Below are 19,206 nucleotides of genomic sequence, written 5' to 3' on the forward strand. Positions count from 1 at the left end.
TTTTGATTCACATTAACACTGGATTTCTGTTGAACTAATACCGCAATTTCTGTTTTATTATGTGGCTATGCCAGTCAAGCTTTTAAGGAAGCTTCATATAAATTTTCGTATGATTTTGACGGTTGGAAGTTCTAGCTTTAACAAATTTTCTGAAACATCTAGTCTGATCTCTCTAGTTTTTGCCTTTGGTGAATCCCATGAGAACGCACCTGACTTATTTCAAAACTCCCGCGAGTATACTAATGTATTCTAAGCTCCACCTCCACGAACAATAGCGCGTGTGGCATCGCAATTAACCATTCAAGTCGAAACGCTACCGCACAATTACTTTAATCTTGAATCGTTGTTAAATGTTTTCGAGTTTTGTTTCCTACTTTAAGGTACTTTGCAGAAGAATACGAGCCAGTCGTATTCACGTCACAAAGTGAGCTCAAATAAATAAAGGCATCGCTCTCTCTTAAACTCTCTAAAAGAACTTTCCATTATAACATGCTCTAAAAACTTTGTTTTAAGCGACAGGTTTGTTTATGCGTAACCACTGACGACGCGCATCCCAGTCTTTTTATTGTTGCACATTAAACTAATTTACATACACCATCTCCTGCCGCTGCAAGTGTGCCGCAGAAACGCACGAGAAAAGTTCAAAATCTGATATTGAAAATGTGTTCCGTGCAAGAAATGCAACGCGTTGATCGGGAGCTCTCTTCAGAGCTCGAAGAATCCCCGATCAATCCTTCTTTCTTGCACATGTCTGTGCCATTATTGAACGGCTACAACCCCTTGTTCTATCTGCAATTGAACGGAGAGCCTCTTTGGGAATGGAGGAAGCTTCGCAGTCCCAGCAAATTATTCGATGCGCTGCAATACAACTTGTCCAGGATCGCCGGTTATAGATTGTCGTCCTCTTCTCGCGGTCGCGTTGGCATCGCCGTGTACAACAGGGTTGAGTACGTCGCCAAAAAAGTACGCGACACTAAGATTACCAGTCATCGACGTCAAGCATTAAGATCACAGTACTGGTGTTCTATTGCTCTGCATCCGAACGAAATTACTCATGGTCCAGGAGAGGTGATAAAAGAGCTGAAAAGGAACGAAGAATTGCTGATTAAAGAATATCAAAGATTGAAAAATGAACTAGAAGGTAAGAACTTCATTTCAACCTAGTTTCGCCTTTAATTGAGTGCTACATGCACATGCCCAAAGAAACCACTCTAATTCTGATTTAACAATGGGCTATCATGATCCATGAAGGCGAAAGCAATAATACTGCTTTCATGCAACATAAAAAAAATAACCAAAATAAAATATTAAAAAAAAAAATTCAACACTAATCGGATGAGGCAAAACTATGAAAAGACTAGTAGAGACGGCTCAGTTTGTTTCAACATTCAGCTTAGCCCATTTCATTCTTGCTGCAAACAGGCTCACTAACAGTTATAGTTAAAATACAATCAGAAACACAGACAACATCAAAACGTTATTTCAAGTGGAATGAATTACTATACTGTCAAAAATAAAAACAACAGTGATCACAAAAATTTTTCTCCTCACAGTATCAATACAGCAGTCATAAGAAAATGTTGTGAGAATTAAGGAAGTGTTCCCAAAATATAACTGGTCTTGAATTTTAGACAGTCTGCCATCTAGTACTACAGGAAATGAATAGAGTCCAGTAAGGAAAATCTGTATGTCGACTTAACAGCCTGGTTTCACATTGGACATCCAATATTAACTTTATGAACCATTTCAGCCAACCTTGGAAAAATGCAGCTCTTTATAAGTGGGTTTTTACTGTATTACAATTTTTTTTCTTTAAGATAAAGCATCACAGCTTTATGAAGCTATGGCTGAGCTGAGAAGTGTCTCTAAACAGAATAGCCATCAAGGCAAGAAGACCGATGAAGTTGGGGAGCGACAACAACAGCGACATTTGAAGGAAATGAAGTAATTAAGCATACCATTTTTTTATTCCTAGTCTGCACAGCATTTTATTTGGAGACAATTTTCTTCATTCACTAATAATTATCAATGAATAGTGATATTTAACTACAGTCAACTCCCGATAACTTGAACCTTAATTAAGGCGAGGTTCAAGTTAACAAAGGTGTGAGTTATTGGGAGTTGACTGTACATGATACTGTTATGATGAACAAGAGTCAAACTAGTGAATAAAATACAAATACAAATACAAATACAAATGCGCCGAATATTGCTACTTTTAAGCGAAACATGTTTGCCAGGTTTTTTAATTAACCCTATCGGTAAGAATTTTTGTAGTTTTAGCTTTTTTGCTTTTATCATGTTTTTTATTTTTTATCAATTTGAAGTTTTTAACCCCATCGATGATCATTAAGTCTTTGTAGTTTCAGCTTCTAGTTTGAATTGCTGTTTTTATCATTTCGTAATTTTGTCTTATATATTGTATTTTTTAACCTTTTGTATATTTAATCTTTATAGGACCTTACTGAAAACCACATTTAGTGAACGTAAGCCTCCTAATAAAAGATTATTATTATTATTAAATGCACAAATTAACATTGTAGAGGTTTAGAGGTAATGTCCTTTATTCTGGGAAGAGTAATACAGTATATCACTTTATTTAGGGATCTACATGCAGAACACCTGATCCTATTTCATATCCAAATATGTGATTATGATTTTCTTTGTAGAGAGAAAGCAAAGAAAACACTGTGGTTTGCTGAGACCTATGGGTTTAGTTATATTTAAGAATCTGAATGTATTTTTCAAGGGGCGGGTGTCATTCGGACAACCCACACGTCCCCGCATGTACTAAGGTTTAGTTGTAAGCAATAAATATGTTTGTTTATAAGATTAGTTTGATTTCTTCCTAAAAATGACGCTAATAATAGTCATGTCATGTCATCGTCGACCATTGTCAGCCACTAGAACATGGTAGAAGTTTTCAGAATGTCAGTTTGCCTGTATATTACCATTTTATGTCATTTGTATGCAAACGATAGACAAAACTTAGGGACCGTTCATTTTTTATGAGCAGGGGGGGGGGGGGGGGGGGGCTGGTGGGATTTGGTTAATTGCCACTACGAAACTGTATGACCCCCCCCTAGCATGCAATTTTTTTCCACATGGCCCCCCCCAGCAGAACTATTTTTTTCTGATGGCCCCCCCCCCCCCCCCTCCCGCCCAACCAGAAACAAATCATACTCCTAACTTTAACAAAACGCTTATGTGCTGTTTATATCAAAGATAAACGTAATTGTTACTGTGATTTCTTTACAGTACTATTAACAAGTAACCGTTCTCTACTTAGGTAAAGATTTCTCTTGTTTAAAAAAACGTTTTATAGATAGCAACACGTTTACGGCAACGACAAACCCTAAATTTCCATTTAGATTCTCAAAGAAACTATAAAAATTAATCAAGCAAATGGTTAACGTGAAATTACTCCCCTTCGAGTAGAAACAATTAATACACGTACAGATCTGACTAACAAAATACGGATCGAAGCATACCAATCAACGATTACGAGTCATATTAAACAGAAAAAAACAGCGGACGCACAGATATCAGTCGCGTAGGTAAGGGTTAGATAGGGGTGTTCGTTGAGCCCCAAATCTTGCTTACTAGGGGGGTCCGGGGGCATGCTCCCCCGGAAATTTTTGAAAATCTAGGTTCCCAGAAACCTGATTTCCTGCATTTTGAGACCCATTTTAAACAAATCACAAATTTGTTTTACAGCAGCTTTTTGAGCTATATACATCATTCCTACGGCATAATTGTTTCAACTTAAACAAGAAAGTTCAATGTACATTCCGCGCCCTGTCGAGTTCTGATAGCTATTCGATCTGCTGATAGTCATACACCAAGCTGGTAAACTGCATCATTCTCGGGTGTAGGCCTTCGAAAAAATTGACTATCTCGTCAAAATTGACAGGCATATCATATTTGATATGCATTAGAACCAGGGCAGACATTCTACTCTCTCGCATGGTACACCTCATGTAATTGTTCAACCTCCTCATTAAGTGCTTTTTCTTCCGCCATTACTGATCTGTAAAGGGGGTTCGTTCGAACCCCTCGAACCCCCCCTCCTACGCGCCTGGATATTAAAGTACTTCTATTAAAAATGACAGTTACAAGCTTTTCTGAAGATGGCTTACGGCTCAGATTTACCGTCAACTGAAGTCACCAACAACAGTTCTATTATTAAAACTAATCTGGATGTTCACACTAGGCATACTACTGAGTCTACTGATACTCCTGGGTTCAAATAATTTACTAATCAACAGTCTTTATAAAAGTGAGTACTATTAAAAAGAACATTAAACAATCTATTGATATAGTTCATAGTACAACCACTTTGTAGAAAACTACTCCCCCAAGGATGATTCAATAGTGAGACTGATACGTTTTTATATTAATTTGAACTTGTACAAACATAGGTGCCTACCTCAGTTTATATTCATTATTGCTTTTCCAACAGATATGCTTCATTTCCTCAGTTGTTGTTAATATAAAATGCAGATTTCGACCTCAGTATGTAAAACAAATTAAAAGTGGTTAGGAAAATCGCATTAAATAAAATTGAAATAATATTCAATTTCTTCATCTGTTTCTGTGTTGAGCCACTTTCAATTTTCCCTACTAGCCAATTATTTCTGGTGACCCCCCCCCCCCCCCTCTTTCACTCATTTTTTTTTGGTAGCCCCCTCCTTTAGTGCCATTTTTTTTCTCGTGGCCCCCCCCTAAATCCCACCAGCCCCCCCATGCTCATAAAAAATGAACGGTCCCTTAGTTTCGCAGCTGCTCTCACAAAAACACGACACGAACGAAAAACAAAATAAAGTTATAAATACTTAGATGGACTAGTATAGCATTCCCGGATATATATGACTAATTATAAGGAATATAAGACCTACCTTTTCCAGGGTCTTAGACGTTCCAAAGGCTCAGAGTTTCCACATTTCGCACAGCGACCCACCATTTTGTTTCTGACGTAAACTGTGCGCGCGCAGAAAATCTTATGTAGCAACCGCTTGGAGTAATTATCGTGGTTTCTTTTTGTTGAGCTGCCGCGCTCTGGGGACGAGAGGTTACAGTCCAGCGCGTATCGCCCACGTTGGAATTCGCACTGAGATTATTTACCATCAGCATGTCAAACCCATCAGAACCAGATGAGTCAATAACGGTAATGCGGCTAAATTTCTTATGTTAACTTTTGGCTACAACGCCGTATTTTGGGATTAGTCTTGAACATAAAACAGTCTTGTAATTTCACCAAATATTTCATTTTTCAGCTCACATTCACAGACAGCCAAGTTGCTGATTTACTAGAGGAGCTGGGATCGTATGTGGAGGGGCATTTGGCTATGGCGGACTCTGTAAGTAAAATTTGCTCATTTAAGAAGAATATTTAGTGAAAATGACGACAAAACTTTGTAAGCAAAAATGAAAACGTAAGAGCTTTGTTTCACTGAGATTTTATCACAGCCGGTTTGTTTAGCATCCTCAGTTGTGAATTACAGAACTCTGACTTGTGAACAATTACACATAGCCCTTTAATAATCGAAAATGACATGTATCTGGATTAGAACTTTTTAACTTAGAAGTGTTATGATCTGTCTTGGTTTTTAGGACACACCACAGATGGATTCGTTAGAAAGATGGTTAGTATGTTGTGGATTTATTCTTTGCATTTAGAATTAGTGGTGGTCATCATTTCCGGAATTCATCATAGTGTTTTCCCAACCTACTTCTCGGTGTTTGGAAATCGGAGGAAACCAGGCTCTTCCTCGTGTTTGATATATTACTTGAAGGATGTATTTTAAAAGAGCAGCAATATTTCTAATCAGGTTTCACACTCAAGAGGTGAAGATGAGTGTGTTTAGACCAAGTTAAAGTTTTTAAACTACTTAAGGATGATGCCTCCTAACACAGAGATATTTTTGCACGGTTTATGACTATGCGGGAAAAATGGTTCTTAGCAAGAGTTATTGGAAACCAAAAACAAAATTGGGGTGGAACGACCGCAACACATTTTTCAGAGATACTTAAATAAGCAACAATGATTATAAAAAGCTTTAAAATATATAATAATGTATGGTATTTTTTCCCAAATCAAAGCCAAGTTAAGTATCGCTGAAAAATGAATGGTTACCCCTAACTTTATTTTTTAAAATGCAATAATCCTTGCCAAGATCTCCTTTTCCCGCCAAGTCCAAACCACACAATTTAGCAGGCACAGTCATGCGTATCTCGGACCATCCAAACATGCGCAGAACGTGTGCGCAGAAGCAAAAGGACACACAATCCTTAAAAACCCTCCAGAAAGCAGATGATTTGAATAAATAGCTCCACAAGGCCTAACAGTGAACTCGACAGCAAAAGAACCAAGGACATACTCGACAAGCTCTATGTGAAACCAGCACGACTTAACTGTTATAAACATTCTTTTTTCGTACGAACTGTGAAATTATGGAATGAACTACCTGGTGATATAGTGGAAGCTGATAGCTTTAAGCATTTTAAATCTAAGCTCAAAATGTATTTAAATTTTTGACTCTAAAGATCTCGATTTATGTATAATTATTTTTGTTTTTCTTTTATTTGAGGGAGTTTTCGCATAGGGCTAACCTCCAAACTTCCTTTTCTAGAAGTACTTTTCTTCTTAGTTTTATTTGTATATATAGTCTGCTTCTGGAATAAATAAAGTATGTATGTATACTAAACTTCCTAAAAATTATAACCTCTGTTGTTACCTTAATCCGGTATCATTTTTTATCCATTTTAACGAAGACCCGCTTGCAGCAGCATGAGCGGCGTAGCCAAATCGAAATCCTTTCTTTGCAAAGTCAATAGCAGGTTGAACAAGTTCCTTCCACGGTAATCTGCCATACTTCTTCCAGGCTGTGCGGTATCCACTCACTTCTCCGGGAACGCCTGATGCGGATGGACCTGTGGCAATGATGGAACAACGATGGAACAATGATGGAACAATGATTGGACAATGTGGGATAACTTCGTCATACCGGTAGTAAAGTTTACCCTTTTGTATTGCAGCTTACTTCAAAATACACCAGGCCCTTTTATTTTTAATGCACTCTTTTTTCCCTAGAATCTTGAAATTTTGAAACTAAGCAGGGTCTAGCAATTTGAGGTTGAAAACGTTCTTCTTTAAGTTATATTCTTGTAAAGGGATCCAGATATGACTACTCTAAGCACAAACGACCTCAATGATGAACAATGAGAAGATATGACAACACGTAGAAATTTTCTAGCTGTCTTGGAAAGTACACCACCAAAGCCACTACTCTTTAGGCACGTTTTTGCTAGTAGCCTTAAGATAGATTGAACAGCTAGAATCGAACCCAGATTTATCAACACTCATTTTATATGGATACGCAAAGAGTAGGGCATGGAGTTCCCGGTGTGCTGGTCTGGTCTTTGTGCTGTTTCATGATTTCATGGGTTGGGTGCATAGGATGAGGTCGCTAATGGACATATGCTGATGTAAACCGAATTTGAATACAGTCGAACCTGTTAATAACGGCCCTGTATTAAGCGGCCACCCTCTATTAAGCGGCTAGTTTTTAAAGTCCCGATTGTTTGCTCATACAAACGCTGTATTTCTTACCTGTATTAGGCGGCCACCTCGCCACCCTGTGGCAGTCCTATGTTTGTCTTTCTTTGTTATTTTTACCTGTATTAAGCAGCCACCGTTGAATGGAAACTAAGCCATACGTTATTTTATGCTGTATTTTATTGTGTTTAAAATGCGATCCAGCATCACTATAAAGAAATAACATGTGCAAAGCTACTGTAAACTGATACTCGGCCGTTTATAGTTGACGCTTTTCAGATGTCCGCAATGTGCTGAAGTACAGTACCATATCACGAACGCTAAAAAAAAGTTTGTTTTGAATATGCTTCACTCTTTAGCAAGAAATTCCTCTTAAATTAACTTGTTCTTCAGCCATGTGACATTGAACATTGAGCGTAACAACTATGAAAAGACGGACTGGGATATTTTGTTGTGAACTGTAAGTCATAGAAATAGAGCACTGTGCTCCGTAGAAGAGTAGAGGACAATTTATTGTATAGTACTTTTACACAATGTTACGTATATTATACCGTTAAGTTACAAGTTGTCACTGAACTTTGTTTAAAGTATTGATCACTTGAAAGAGTATTGATTGTCCTATTGTTTCCTTGCATGAAGTGTTTTTTGTATGATACGCCATTAAAATTGACATTAGACCACGCCCATTGAGTATTTTTAATGATCCTGTATTAAGCAACCACCTGTATTAAGCGGCCAGTTACTCAAGTCCCGAGGGTGGCCGTTATATACAGGTTCGACTGTATATATAAATAGAAAATGCGGTATATAAATGCATTACAATTACAATTTTCGCCGTCCAGAACCGTACATAGTCGCCTAAAATTACAATTAATAACTCAACACTATTGTCTGTCATCTATACTGCATCTACGAGCGGGCTAAATTTCGAGGAATCCATTTTTTCCAGGTATGCAACCGGCATACCTCAAGATGTTTTTCCCCACCCTTCGGGGGCTTAAAAATATACACCAATTTTGATCCTGATCATGCTAGGTAAACGTCTATATTTTACTGAACTTTGTGTCAATTACCATACATTTTTAACCTTGAAACTAGTGGAAATAATCAGAACATGAGTGAATCGCTTATAATTCCGTCATCAATAAATCGTAAAGCAAAAGAGGGTGTTCGTTTCTAATATCATATTATCAACAAATATTGCCCCAGGTTATGAGTTTATCTTACCATATCTAGAGCTCAGACTGCTGTTGACATACATTGTTGAGTTTGCTTTCCCAGGGGCCTCTTCTCTGTAGTCAAACACTTCCACTTTATTCGTGCTTCGATTATAAACCGTCATAAACCCACCGCCGCCGATACCAGCAGAGTGCATATTGATGACTCCTACACAAAATAGGGCAGCAATAGCAGAGTCCACCGCTGAACCGTTTTTCTTGAGAATGTCTCGGCCCACCTCGGAACACAAACCAGCGTCCGCAGCAACAACTCCGTGGGTATAAGGTCCATCAGCTCCTTCAGGAACTAAGTGGAAGATAAGCTCAACATAATTATTTGCTTTATAGCGAACTAGTGGGTGCCTACATTTAACAATGGATTAATCTTACTATTAACTAATGCACCTATCAATGTTTTCCCCGACCCGGGGGAGGGCGGGCATACACGGGCATTTGACTCGAGTTCTCATCCCGTGGGTAGGGATTTTGATTTTATTTGACATAGCCTGTTCCAGGCTCCTAGAGAGAGGCGCGAAGGAGAGTGCGAGGGGACGAAAACGAGGGGGGAATGGGGGAGAGAAAAAGAGGGAAAGAAGAGGAGCCTGTAATCATTTTCTTAAACACCTCATGCCGGTATACCAGCTCCCGGTATACCTTCTGATTGGTCAGTTTGACAGTTCACACATCACACGAAAGATATCGCCAAAGAATCTGAAAGAGTCAAAATGGCGAGTGTGTCACACGCGCGTGGTTTTGATGAGTTTAATGCAGTTTTAGAGAATTATCTTCGAGATTTTTCGCAAGTTAAAGTACTCAGGAAGGAGCAAATAGCTCTCGAAAGCGAGAGACAACAATGATAAGCTTTGAAAGACGAGGATCTGTTACACCCATATCCGTGATAAACAAACATCCTGCGGCAATTTAAATCTTCCCGCAGCGATATACACATGATAGCATAAAGAAATATTAATCCACGGATCCTGTGTCTTCACCGATAAAATTTATTTAGCGCTACCTGAAATCTTGCAGTCAATCCGAGCTGATAAACTTGAACAAATGATCAAAAGGGAAGAATGTCTTATACAAAAGGTAAATCGCTTAAAGACATGCTCGTAAAAGCAAAACTGAAAAGGCTTTTATCAAAACAACAGACACACAGTGGGAGTCGTGCAGGTCTGTTAACCCCATTTTAACATTAAACATGCCATAAATTCTGGCCAGGGTCTTTGCACAAGTGAGACAAAAAAAAAAGCTGGAAAGCTCTTCGCTCTTAAAAGCGTGCGAAGACACAACCAAGCGAAGACACAACATCAGCCAACACTAGAGTCTAGTCGCTCGATAACGTCGCGTTAATAAGTTTCTTATTTCGAACGGCGTTGAACAAGGACACCCGGGGAACTTTCGTTCCAAGACACGCCAATTTTTTGGCAAAATCTACAGGATTTTGAGGGTTGAAATCCCAAACCCGGAGAACCTTTCGGTGCCGCGACATCGAAGCGTTGTATGGACAACCGCGCGAACTCGAGAACTCGCGCGGGTAATCGAGACCCGTGACAATGAAAGGTTTGACATTTTGTCATGTTGACACATTTTGGAAAAAGTGGGCGGCATAAGGTGTTTAAGAAAATGATTACAGGCTCCTCTTCTTTCCCTCTTTTTCTCTCCCCCAGCCCCCCTCGTTTTCGTCCCCTCGCCCTTTCCTTCGCGCGTGTCTCTAGGAGCCTGGAACAGGCTATATTTGACATCACGGGCCATTCTCGTCCCTAGAGCCGCCTGGTCCTCTTAGCCGCTGGAGGCTGGGCACGAGAACCAAGTGGCTCTGGGGACACAGGATTACGGAAGTCCTAGATTCTAGGACTTGCGGTATTCATGTATGAAGTCTTGAAATGTCATTAAATTTAGTGAGAATAACATGGCGGCTGCCAGAGGCGATAAGGTTATTGAGATACTGGCGAAAGTTCTGCGTCTTCTTATTTTGGAAACGATTTCTCTTCGTAAGCAGCTTGGGAACGCAATTAGAATTATTCTCGAGAAAAGGAGGGATGTGTCAGGTGTCTCTGCCTTCGACAAATCCTTGATATTCCAGCTTTTGCCCTTTGTTTTGACTCATGGCTGGAGGTCAGTGACTCCATCATTTTGGTCGCATCGCCGTTGAATGCGCTGATGCGGGATCAGGTATCAATCTTGACAGCATGAAACTACCATCTGCAATGATTCTTTGAGGCGAATCGTTAGACTTCTCTGTATCCCAAATTGAAGGAATATTAAGTGTATTTAAGTTTATTGGAAAGAAATAGGAAGGTTTTGGACAGTGTTGAGATTAGGGAAAAGATCAAAGCAGCTGTAGTTCATGAGGCACATCTCATTGCAGAATGGTAACAAGTTTTATACTATTTCTTTTCACAATAAACATATAGCTACTCTAGAACTATATACTTTGTGATCAGCTCAAATCACACTATACAAACCTCTGAGGGTTAATCTGTCATTATATTAAAGTTGTACAATGTTATGCAAATCATTAATGGAAAAATGACTACAGTACGTTCGCATTTTTAGGATGGAACTGCTGTTTCAAGGGCTCGATTTATACCTGACACAGATGGACCATCTGATGGATCATTCAATAATTTGTTTCTATGATTATTACACCTATTTTAAAACCACTGGTGATCCTTGCAATCTGATTGGCTCTCAACAGTGTGGTTTATTCAAGAATCGCACTATTTTTTATCTCCAAATCGCATCCCTTTAGCGCATGAAAATAAAGTGAAATAATAATAACCACTTAAAAATCGGGTTTCTTGAAGCAGATCAATAAATATTAACATTAACAAAAAGAAGTGTGATGGGTGTAATAAATTATTAAATATTGAACTTTGCACTTCACTCAGTTCTATTAACAATTATGCTTTTAATGATTTTAATACATGAATTCCATTAGAAGGATATATAATCTGTGCCCATACTGTTATACACAGATGACTGATTATCAGACAAACTAGTAACACTCCATCTCTATTATTTATACCTGCAAATTACTGTAACTACTATACAGATTCATCGGGTTGGATTATCCATCTCTGCCATAAATTCACCCATTTTGACTTCAGCACTCATTAACTCATTCACTTATCATATTACACATTGACATTTGTGTGTTTAATCATGTTATGTGTCTGTAGCCTTCAGGAGACTTAGTTGGGTTCAATGAGTGTTCCAAATATTAAGTAAATTAAAAAGTTGTTCTAAAACAGACCAAATGTTGAATGCAATAAATTATTTAACCCTCTCCCCCTCCCCAAATAAAAAAAAATCAGAAGTTGCAAAACAACTGCATATTAAACACTGTTGATAATTAATAATATTTATAGGGAAATAATTATTTTTAGACCTGTTTCTAAGTATGCTAAGTGCCATGTTTCCAAATGCACTGACAGTAAGAGCAACAGAGAAAACAAGGGATATAATTTCAAATTCCTTAGGGATGGTGGATCCTGTCATCATATCATTGAATTGAACTCAAACAGAAAGAACGTATTTTACACTGCTGCTAGATACCAACATACATGAAATAGAGGCCTTTTCAGTGCTGCCTTATCAGTCGCAAAGCTAAAGGAGCTGAGGAGCTGTACTTTATTACAAGTTAGAAATTTGTGAGGAATGCTCCAGCCATGTGATCGCCACTTGGGCGAGAAGCAGTTTGCACCGATAGGCTCGGGAAATTTGGCCATTCAGTGGCGTAGAACTGCGAGCTCTTTCACTCTTGTCTCAGCCAACGAAAGCTCCTGCGAAGATGGACTCTTTTCCATTTAAGACTGCAATTCGTAATTTCTTTTATCTTGTAAAAACTAGGTTGACAGAGTTTGTTAGGAAAATTATCATCGAGCGAAATTTCCCTTCCCGATAAAAACCCTAAAGACTTTTGCCAACTCCACACCGTGTTCCCTTCACGAAACTATCGACAGAGTGGTTTCTAATTAAACCCGTTTGATCATAATACCCAAAGATGTTAAAAAATTTGCCAACGGCTTTTTTCAGAGAATCTTTCGCGATTTTTTAGCGTCCGCCATCGTGCTGCATTTCATTTTGTAGCTACTTTTATTTTTCGCGCCAGGCCGCCAGTCGCCCGTCCCACGCTCTGCCGCTAACATTTTCACTTCCGTTTTTGATTTCTATTGTTAGGAACTAGCCAATCAAATCCTGTGTCCCCAGAGCCTCCTTTCCCTCGTGCGAAGGCCCCGCCGGCTAAGAGGGACAGGAGGCTCTGGGGACGAGAATGATCACGGGCGATTTGACATTTACTGGTTACCAGTCTCCAATCTGTTTTAGGAAAGTGCCGATCGCTCGATGGAAGATTTACCGCGTCGCAATATATATGTTTGTATGCAGCTTTTTGTGACGCAGATGGTACATTGTCGAGTTTCCGTTTTAATACGTTTTAATCTTGTTGTTGTTTTATTCGTCTGCGATCGAAAGTTTTTATCAGTTGAGAACCGAAGTGAGAGGAACCGAGCTGCGGGTGTGGAACCGTGACTTTATATAAGTTTTATAAACTTCTTACCTCACCTATTGTGGTAGAGACAGCCCGAAAAGTCAAACAAGTTGTTCTCAACTTATACTGTTCGGGACACATCGATTCAATGAGCTCCAAATGGTTAAATGATGTTCAGGATAAGATACACGCTGACTAAAATACGCAAGAAAGTACCAGTCGGCCGACCAATAGTCTCCGGTAGCAGTGGCCCAACCGAGTGTATTTCTAGCTTTGTCGATTCACTTTTACAACCGATCGCAGTTAGTCAAGGATCATATTTTGAAAGACACTACCGATTTCATAAATTTCATCAAAAACACGCCTATAACGGACAACACTTTACTAGCTACACTTGACGTTAGTTCAGTCTCTTTACACAAACATCCGTCATTCTGAGGGAATGGACGTTGGCTGCTGTCAATACGAAATACACTATGGGCCAGAACCTCCAATTCCCTTAAGTCGATTAAGTTAATTAATACGACTCATTTTAGAGCAGAATTCTTTCAAATTTACTGAAAGACAATACGTTCAAATTCACGACATCGCAATGGGAACTAAAATGGCCGTCGCCTTCTCCGTCATTTTCATGGCGGATCAAGACTAGAACGACTCCTATCTGCTAGTCCTTTCAAACCCCCTGTATGGAAAATTAGATGACGTCGTCAGTTTGTGGGACATACCATCTAGAGAAATCCGAGATTTCGTTGACTTCGCTAACTCTTTCCATCCCACATTAAAATTTACATATGAGCTGTCATCTACAAATGTTGTTTTCCACACTAAGGTCTTCAAAAGGCCCACGATTTTCAACTCTTAAATTATTAGATGTACACACTCATTTTAAACCAACCGAAATGTTCCAATACACTCACTTCTCCTCCTGCCACCCTTTAAACACACAAAAAAGGGTTTATTAAAGGAGAAGCACTTCGCCTCCTACGGACTAACTCAGTCCAAGAGAATTTTGAGCAAACGAGACTTGAAACTACGTAGAACAGAGGCTATACTGAATCACTTATTGAAAATGTTCTTAATGAAGTTCAATTCTCGAACAGAAATGAGACTCTTCGGACAAAACCAAAGAAAAAGAATGAGTGTTTACCGCCACTACTTACAATCCGGCTTTACCAAATCTAAAAAAAAATTCTAATGAAGCGCTGGCACCTTATTCAAAACCAGCTTGGCTTCGCAAAAATATTTAAAAACGAAGCGATTGTAGCTAGCCTCCCACGCAGTCGTTTTCAGGGGACTCATGGGGAGGAGGTAATACGAGTCCCCTAAAAATGACTGCATGGGAGGCTAGATTGTAGCCTACAGGAAGGAAAAATCCCTCCCTTGTCCGCACAAAACTCCTTCCACCAAAACAACAATCATAAAAGACCCAGAAGCCCTACCTTTACAGTAATATGTACAATAAGGAACGGTTTACCCACCGTTACATCACAAAGCGGTAATTACAAATTTGTTTACTTAATTTAGTTGATCTCCCGACTACGAGCGTAGAAACTGAAGACTTGAAGACTTTATTAAAAAAAAATGTCTACTGGTCTTCAAGTTCATGTTTGTACAAGAGATAAAATGCAACACTTTGTTATTCTCTCTGCAGAAGAGTTCAAAGATTTAGATTGCTAGCTTTATTAATATGTTTATCACACAAAGGTCAAAGTTGACTTGTACATGTATTTCTAGAGTGAGCATTTCATAGTTTCTATTAAAACCAAACAGGAGCATTATATTTCAAATTCATGTTTGTACAGGAGATATGGCAGCAATAAAATGCGCATTAAACAAGAGCGTCTTAGTTTGCTCAAATACATTTACCACTGCCCAAACCCAGGGGTGGGGGGATTTGACCACAAAGTTGCGCCCAACAGTAGGGACTTTTGACACGAAAAAAATGAAAATGTCAAATGCCCGTGGGTATGCCCGCCCTCCCCCGGGTCGGGGAAAACATTGATAGGTGCATAATCAACAGGCCATTTCCGAGTTGCTTTCTGAACCTCGTTATGGAAGCGAGGCTAAGTGCAAATTGTGAAAATTAGTTTTCATTCATATGCAAAACAAAATAATTTTCGTATGAAAAGCTTTGCACTTAGCCTCGCTTTCGTAATGAAGTTCACAGAAAATCGGAAATAGTTTATTGAGAAATATTGATCTCGATTACAGGCCTTTTCACATTTTTAAAGAGAAAAGCACCCTGATTGAGATTGAACAAAAGTTCAAAGACAATACCGGAAACCGAAAAGACGGAAATGGCATCAACCTCTGTTTTCTCTTGACCACTGCATCGAGGTGCCGATCCTTAAATCGATAACATCAACAGATTAAGAATTGCGTCTACGACAAACGGAAAACGGCAGAAATGACCACGTGACCATGTTTGTCCTTCATTTGCCGCTCGCTATTTTCAATTTTTCGAGAAAAATTAGTAGTTTTTCGTTACCATCAAAGGCCAGGATTATTTTGCACTATTCTCGTATATTTACTCATTTTTCAAGAAAACATAAACGAGAATTTCACGTTTCCTGTTCACCTTAAAAGCGATTCTTAATCTCTATTGACAGGAACCAATTAGTTGTCGCTCCAAGAAGCTTCACCCAGCGTTCAAACATGTGGACGAATGCAACGTTTTCACCATAATTTTGCCAAAGTCAAATACGAAAAATGAGGAATTCTCTCCACTATAAGATAAAAACGTCCGTCTGTTACTACAAAGTTAAGCTTTTTAAGATAGATGCTTAAGTACGTCAAAGGTCAATAACAGCGAATAGCCACCAGTTTCAGTTTTTGCAATGCACTGCAGCCAGCATAATTTATACTTTGAGACCATAAATTGTGACAGTTTCTTCAAGTTCGAATGAGCACTCTCAGTTCACATGTTTTCCGCCTGCATTTGCTTAAGCCATTTTCGCCCCGGGGGAGGATCTAAAAGGCTTTAGGTGGGGGTTTGCTGCTGGGACTCTGAAAACCCCATACCCTAAACCAGACCAAGTTCAGGTGCATTTTGCAACCCTATACCAGACTCGCAATTTTCTTGAAACTCGGTCACTATCACTCAGTCCAGCCACAACAAATGTAATCTTCTACATTTACAACAACAGCTAAAACACGTTTAAGAAAATGTCAATTCCGAGGAAAAATAGTCTAGACTAAATTCTTCAAGCAATTGATCAATTTCCTGGAAAATGATACCCTATTGTAGACCAAGACTCTTTGATTTCTATAATTCTGTAAACGGTTATAAGTAGAAACGTCCGTCCCGTACGATAAGCCGGTCTTTTGCATTTGGTAAACACCTCTTTTACCTTACCTGCTGTGGGCAGTGGTGGTATAGGATATTCCGTAGTGAGAGAGATCGTGGTGCGTACAGTGGTGGTCCTGTTATCTCTAGGCGATGTTGGTGTTGAAGATTTCGTCGTGAGGGCTAAGGTGGTTGTAGTAGGTACAATTGCAGACTGTTCATCTTTTTTCTTTGTTAGCACCACGATAAGCACCACACAGAGGATGATCAAAAGAACAACCGCCACACCAACTGCTGCGAATATTTTGAACCTATTCGAACTGGAACAAAATGAAACAAAAGACTCAAAATATTTCGCAAATGACGTTAAGCAAAGTTAACAATCTACACAAACAAGATCTCCCAAACTGCACTAAAAGTTCCTGAAATCTGTCCAGAATTAAAATCAGTCGCCACTTGCACATAAACCTACCAACCTACCTACTGTGAAATGTTTTCTTGTTTTCCGAACTTTAATAAGTTTTGGTTCATATAATGGCGCTCATTACCAACCTAGTTACTTTTATTATACAGCTAAGGACAGCTGCCTAAGAAGGGAGGAACGTTACACGGGATATTTTTCAGTTTCACTCAGTTTACGAAATATCGCAGCCTTCGTAACCATCAAGTAAACATGAGTAAAACGTATAGGCCTCGAACACCTCCCGTTCTTTCGAATACGAAACGAGCTTCAGTTTGCATTAAAAGGCGCGAAGAATAATATCTTTGGAATTTCCCCCATTTGCTAAGCTTACGGCAAGTGAAACTGACTGTTGGCTGCGGGTCTTATATGGCAATGTTCTTTAGTAAAAGCTCTTGAGTTCTATCTGTAACAGAATGAGTCAAGATCTGCAATAAACACTATGTTCCTTGAAGAAGATCTGGTCCACTTGATGTAAAACAGGGCACCTCTCGCTCAGCCACAGAGCCAAATTCCCCAAAAGCCCCCGTTGCACAACAGAATTAACCTCCTACTGCATTTGAAAATGAAATTGGTTGTATTTTACCTGTGGCTGTATGTGATTACTGTCGTTGTGACTTCCTTGTCATCCTCTGTAACCTCTTTTAGCGCTCTGTAAATGATGAAAACCAGCACAAAATTTTAAATGTTTCCGTCTTCCGGAAGACAACGGTAAACGAAATTTTTTAACACATTTGAAGTCACTGCAATAATTTATATTCACGCTTGTGTGCATGATCGAGTGACAGTCAGGTCAAATATTTACTAATTTTCAGGAACTTAGCTGACATTGTTGTGGAGATAACGCTTCAGTCAGTAAGCCATTTCCGAGTAGACTGTTCACAGTCCCCCTATTTTTCCGTGGGATTCTCGAGACCGGTATGCTTCGATGGAGCTGCCGCCATCTTGGTTTGTAAAAGCGCGCGCGATCTGGGGAGAGTGTCTAAACTACCGAGGGGAGGGGAGCGGAGTACTAACACCCACTCCCGCTCCCCTCGGTAGTTTAGACACTCTCCCCAGATCGCGCTCGCTTTTACAAACCAAGATGGCGGCAGCTCCATCGAAGCATACCGGTCTCGAGAATCCCACGGAAAAATAGCGGGACTGTGAACAGTCTAATTTCCGAGTTGCTTTAAATCTCAATATGAAAGCAAGACTGACTACAAAGTTTTTATTATGAAAACCCATATCAATAACATTAACCGGTTGCTCACTTAGCACCTGTTAACGCTCTCTGAAATTTAAAAAATAAATATCGGGGTTCGGGGTTCTTGTTCACTACAAAAAAGAGAGGGATTTTAGGTAGGGCCAACTTTGTTTCAGAAATAACGCCGGTGAGTTTTCTTTTTTCTTTTTTTTTTTTTTACGTTTTGCTTGTTTGGTGTTTTTGCTTTCTTTTGCCGAAAAAAGTGATTCTCGTTCAGTTACTTTTCTAGTTTTCAAATTGATCAATCTTGAAAAACAAAATATTTAAACCTCTAATACTTGACTTCCAATGTAATGCAAATTGCGGGAATAGATCTGAAACATGTACAGTGATGAGATTACCCGCCTTTCACCAATTTTTCCCCATGTACAAATCACGAAATCGCCATCATATGCAGTGGGCCCAGTTTGTTGCACGCTGCGTAGCGAAGCGTAATTCCCGTGGGGTCTTCTGCGTTTTGCACCACATGAGTGACCGAGGGAGAGTTGGCACGAGAGCGAAGAATGGGATGAAAGAGAGAGGGGAGGGGGTCGGGGGGGGGGGGGGGGATGGGAGAGAGCTTCTATGAGTTTGCTATTGGTTCTCGTTTCTATTCCAAAAGGCTTTTTCCTAGATTCTCCAGGTGGATGTTTTTCGCTCCACAACTGAAAATAACTTAATTATAAATTTTAGTTCGACCTGGAAGCAGCGGATGGAAGTGAGCCGTTCTGGGGCTTTTCACAGAAATTATCCTGAATTTCTCATTATTTCATTTACATTGTTACTTACATCTGGCTTTCTCCCTTCTCTTTGTCCATTTTTTATTGCCTAAAAAATAACATAGTTATCAGTGATCTGCGATCAAGCAGTTAATTGAATGTTAGTATTAAACTGGTTCAGTGTCAGGTCGGTCATAAAACAGAAACAGGGTCAGAAACAGCTACCGCAAATTGTTCAAATGTCAC

At 39.4% G+C, this 19,206-nt stretch overlaps 2 protein-coding genes across 2 annotated transcripts in view; one reads left to right on the forward strand and one right to left on the reverse strand.

The window, feature by feature from the left end:
• LOC146479638 (glutathione hydrolase 1 proenzyme-like) overlaps window positions 1–19,206 on the reverse strand; it is a 29,973-nt gene that overhangs the window by 6,387 nt on the left and 4,380 nt on the right. Inside the window, exons 2-6 of the mRNA XM_085110472.1 lie at window positions 19,031–19,069; window positions 17,603–17,668; window positions 16,626–16,876; window positions 8,786–9,082; window positions 6,738–6,933 (exon numbers count right to left, since the gene is read on the reverse strand). Of these exons, the coding sequence (XP_084966598.1) occupies window positions 6,738–6,933; window positions 8,786–9,082; window positions 16,626–16,876; window positions 17,603–17,668; window positions 19,031–19,059 (839 nt within the window). The 5' untranslated portion in view covers window positions 19,060–19,069. The remainder of the gene's footprint in view (window positions 1–6,737; window positions 6,934–8,785; window positions 9,083–16,625; window positions 16,877–17,602; window positions 17,669–19,030; window positions 19,070–19,206) is intronic.
• LOC146479639 (uncharacterized) lies at window positions 661–2,770 on the forward strand. The gene is made up of 2 exons (XM_085110493.1): window positions 661–1,141; window positions 1,818–2,770. Exons 1-2 carry the CDS (start codon window positions 661–663, stop codon window positions 1,946–1,948), a joined length of 612 nt encoding a protein of 203 aa, XP_084966619.1. The 3' UTR covers window positions 1,949–2,770.

Source organism: Pavona decussata, unplaced genomic scaffold (genome assembly GCF_977016875.1).
Source record: "Pavona decussata unplaced genomic scaffold, jaPavDecu1.1 SCAFFOLD_58, whole genome shotgun sequence".
Taxonomy (NCBI): domain Eukaryota; kingdom Metazoa; phylum Cnidaria; class Anthozoa; order Scleractinia; family Agariciidae; genus Pavona; species Pavona decussata.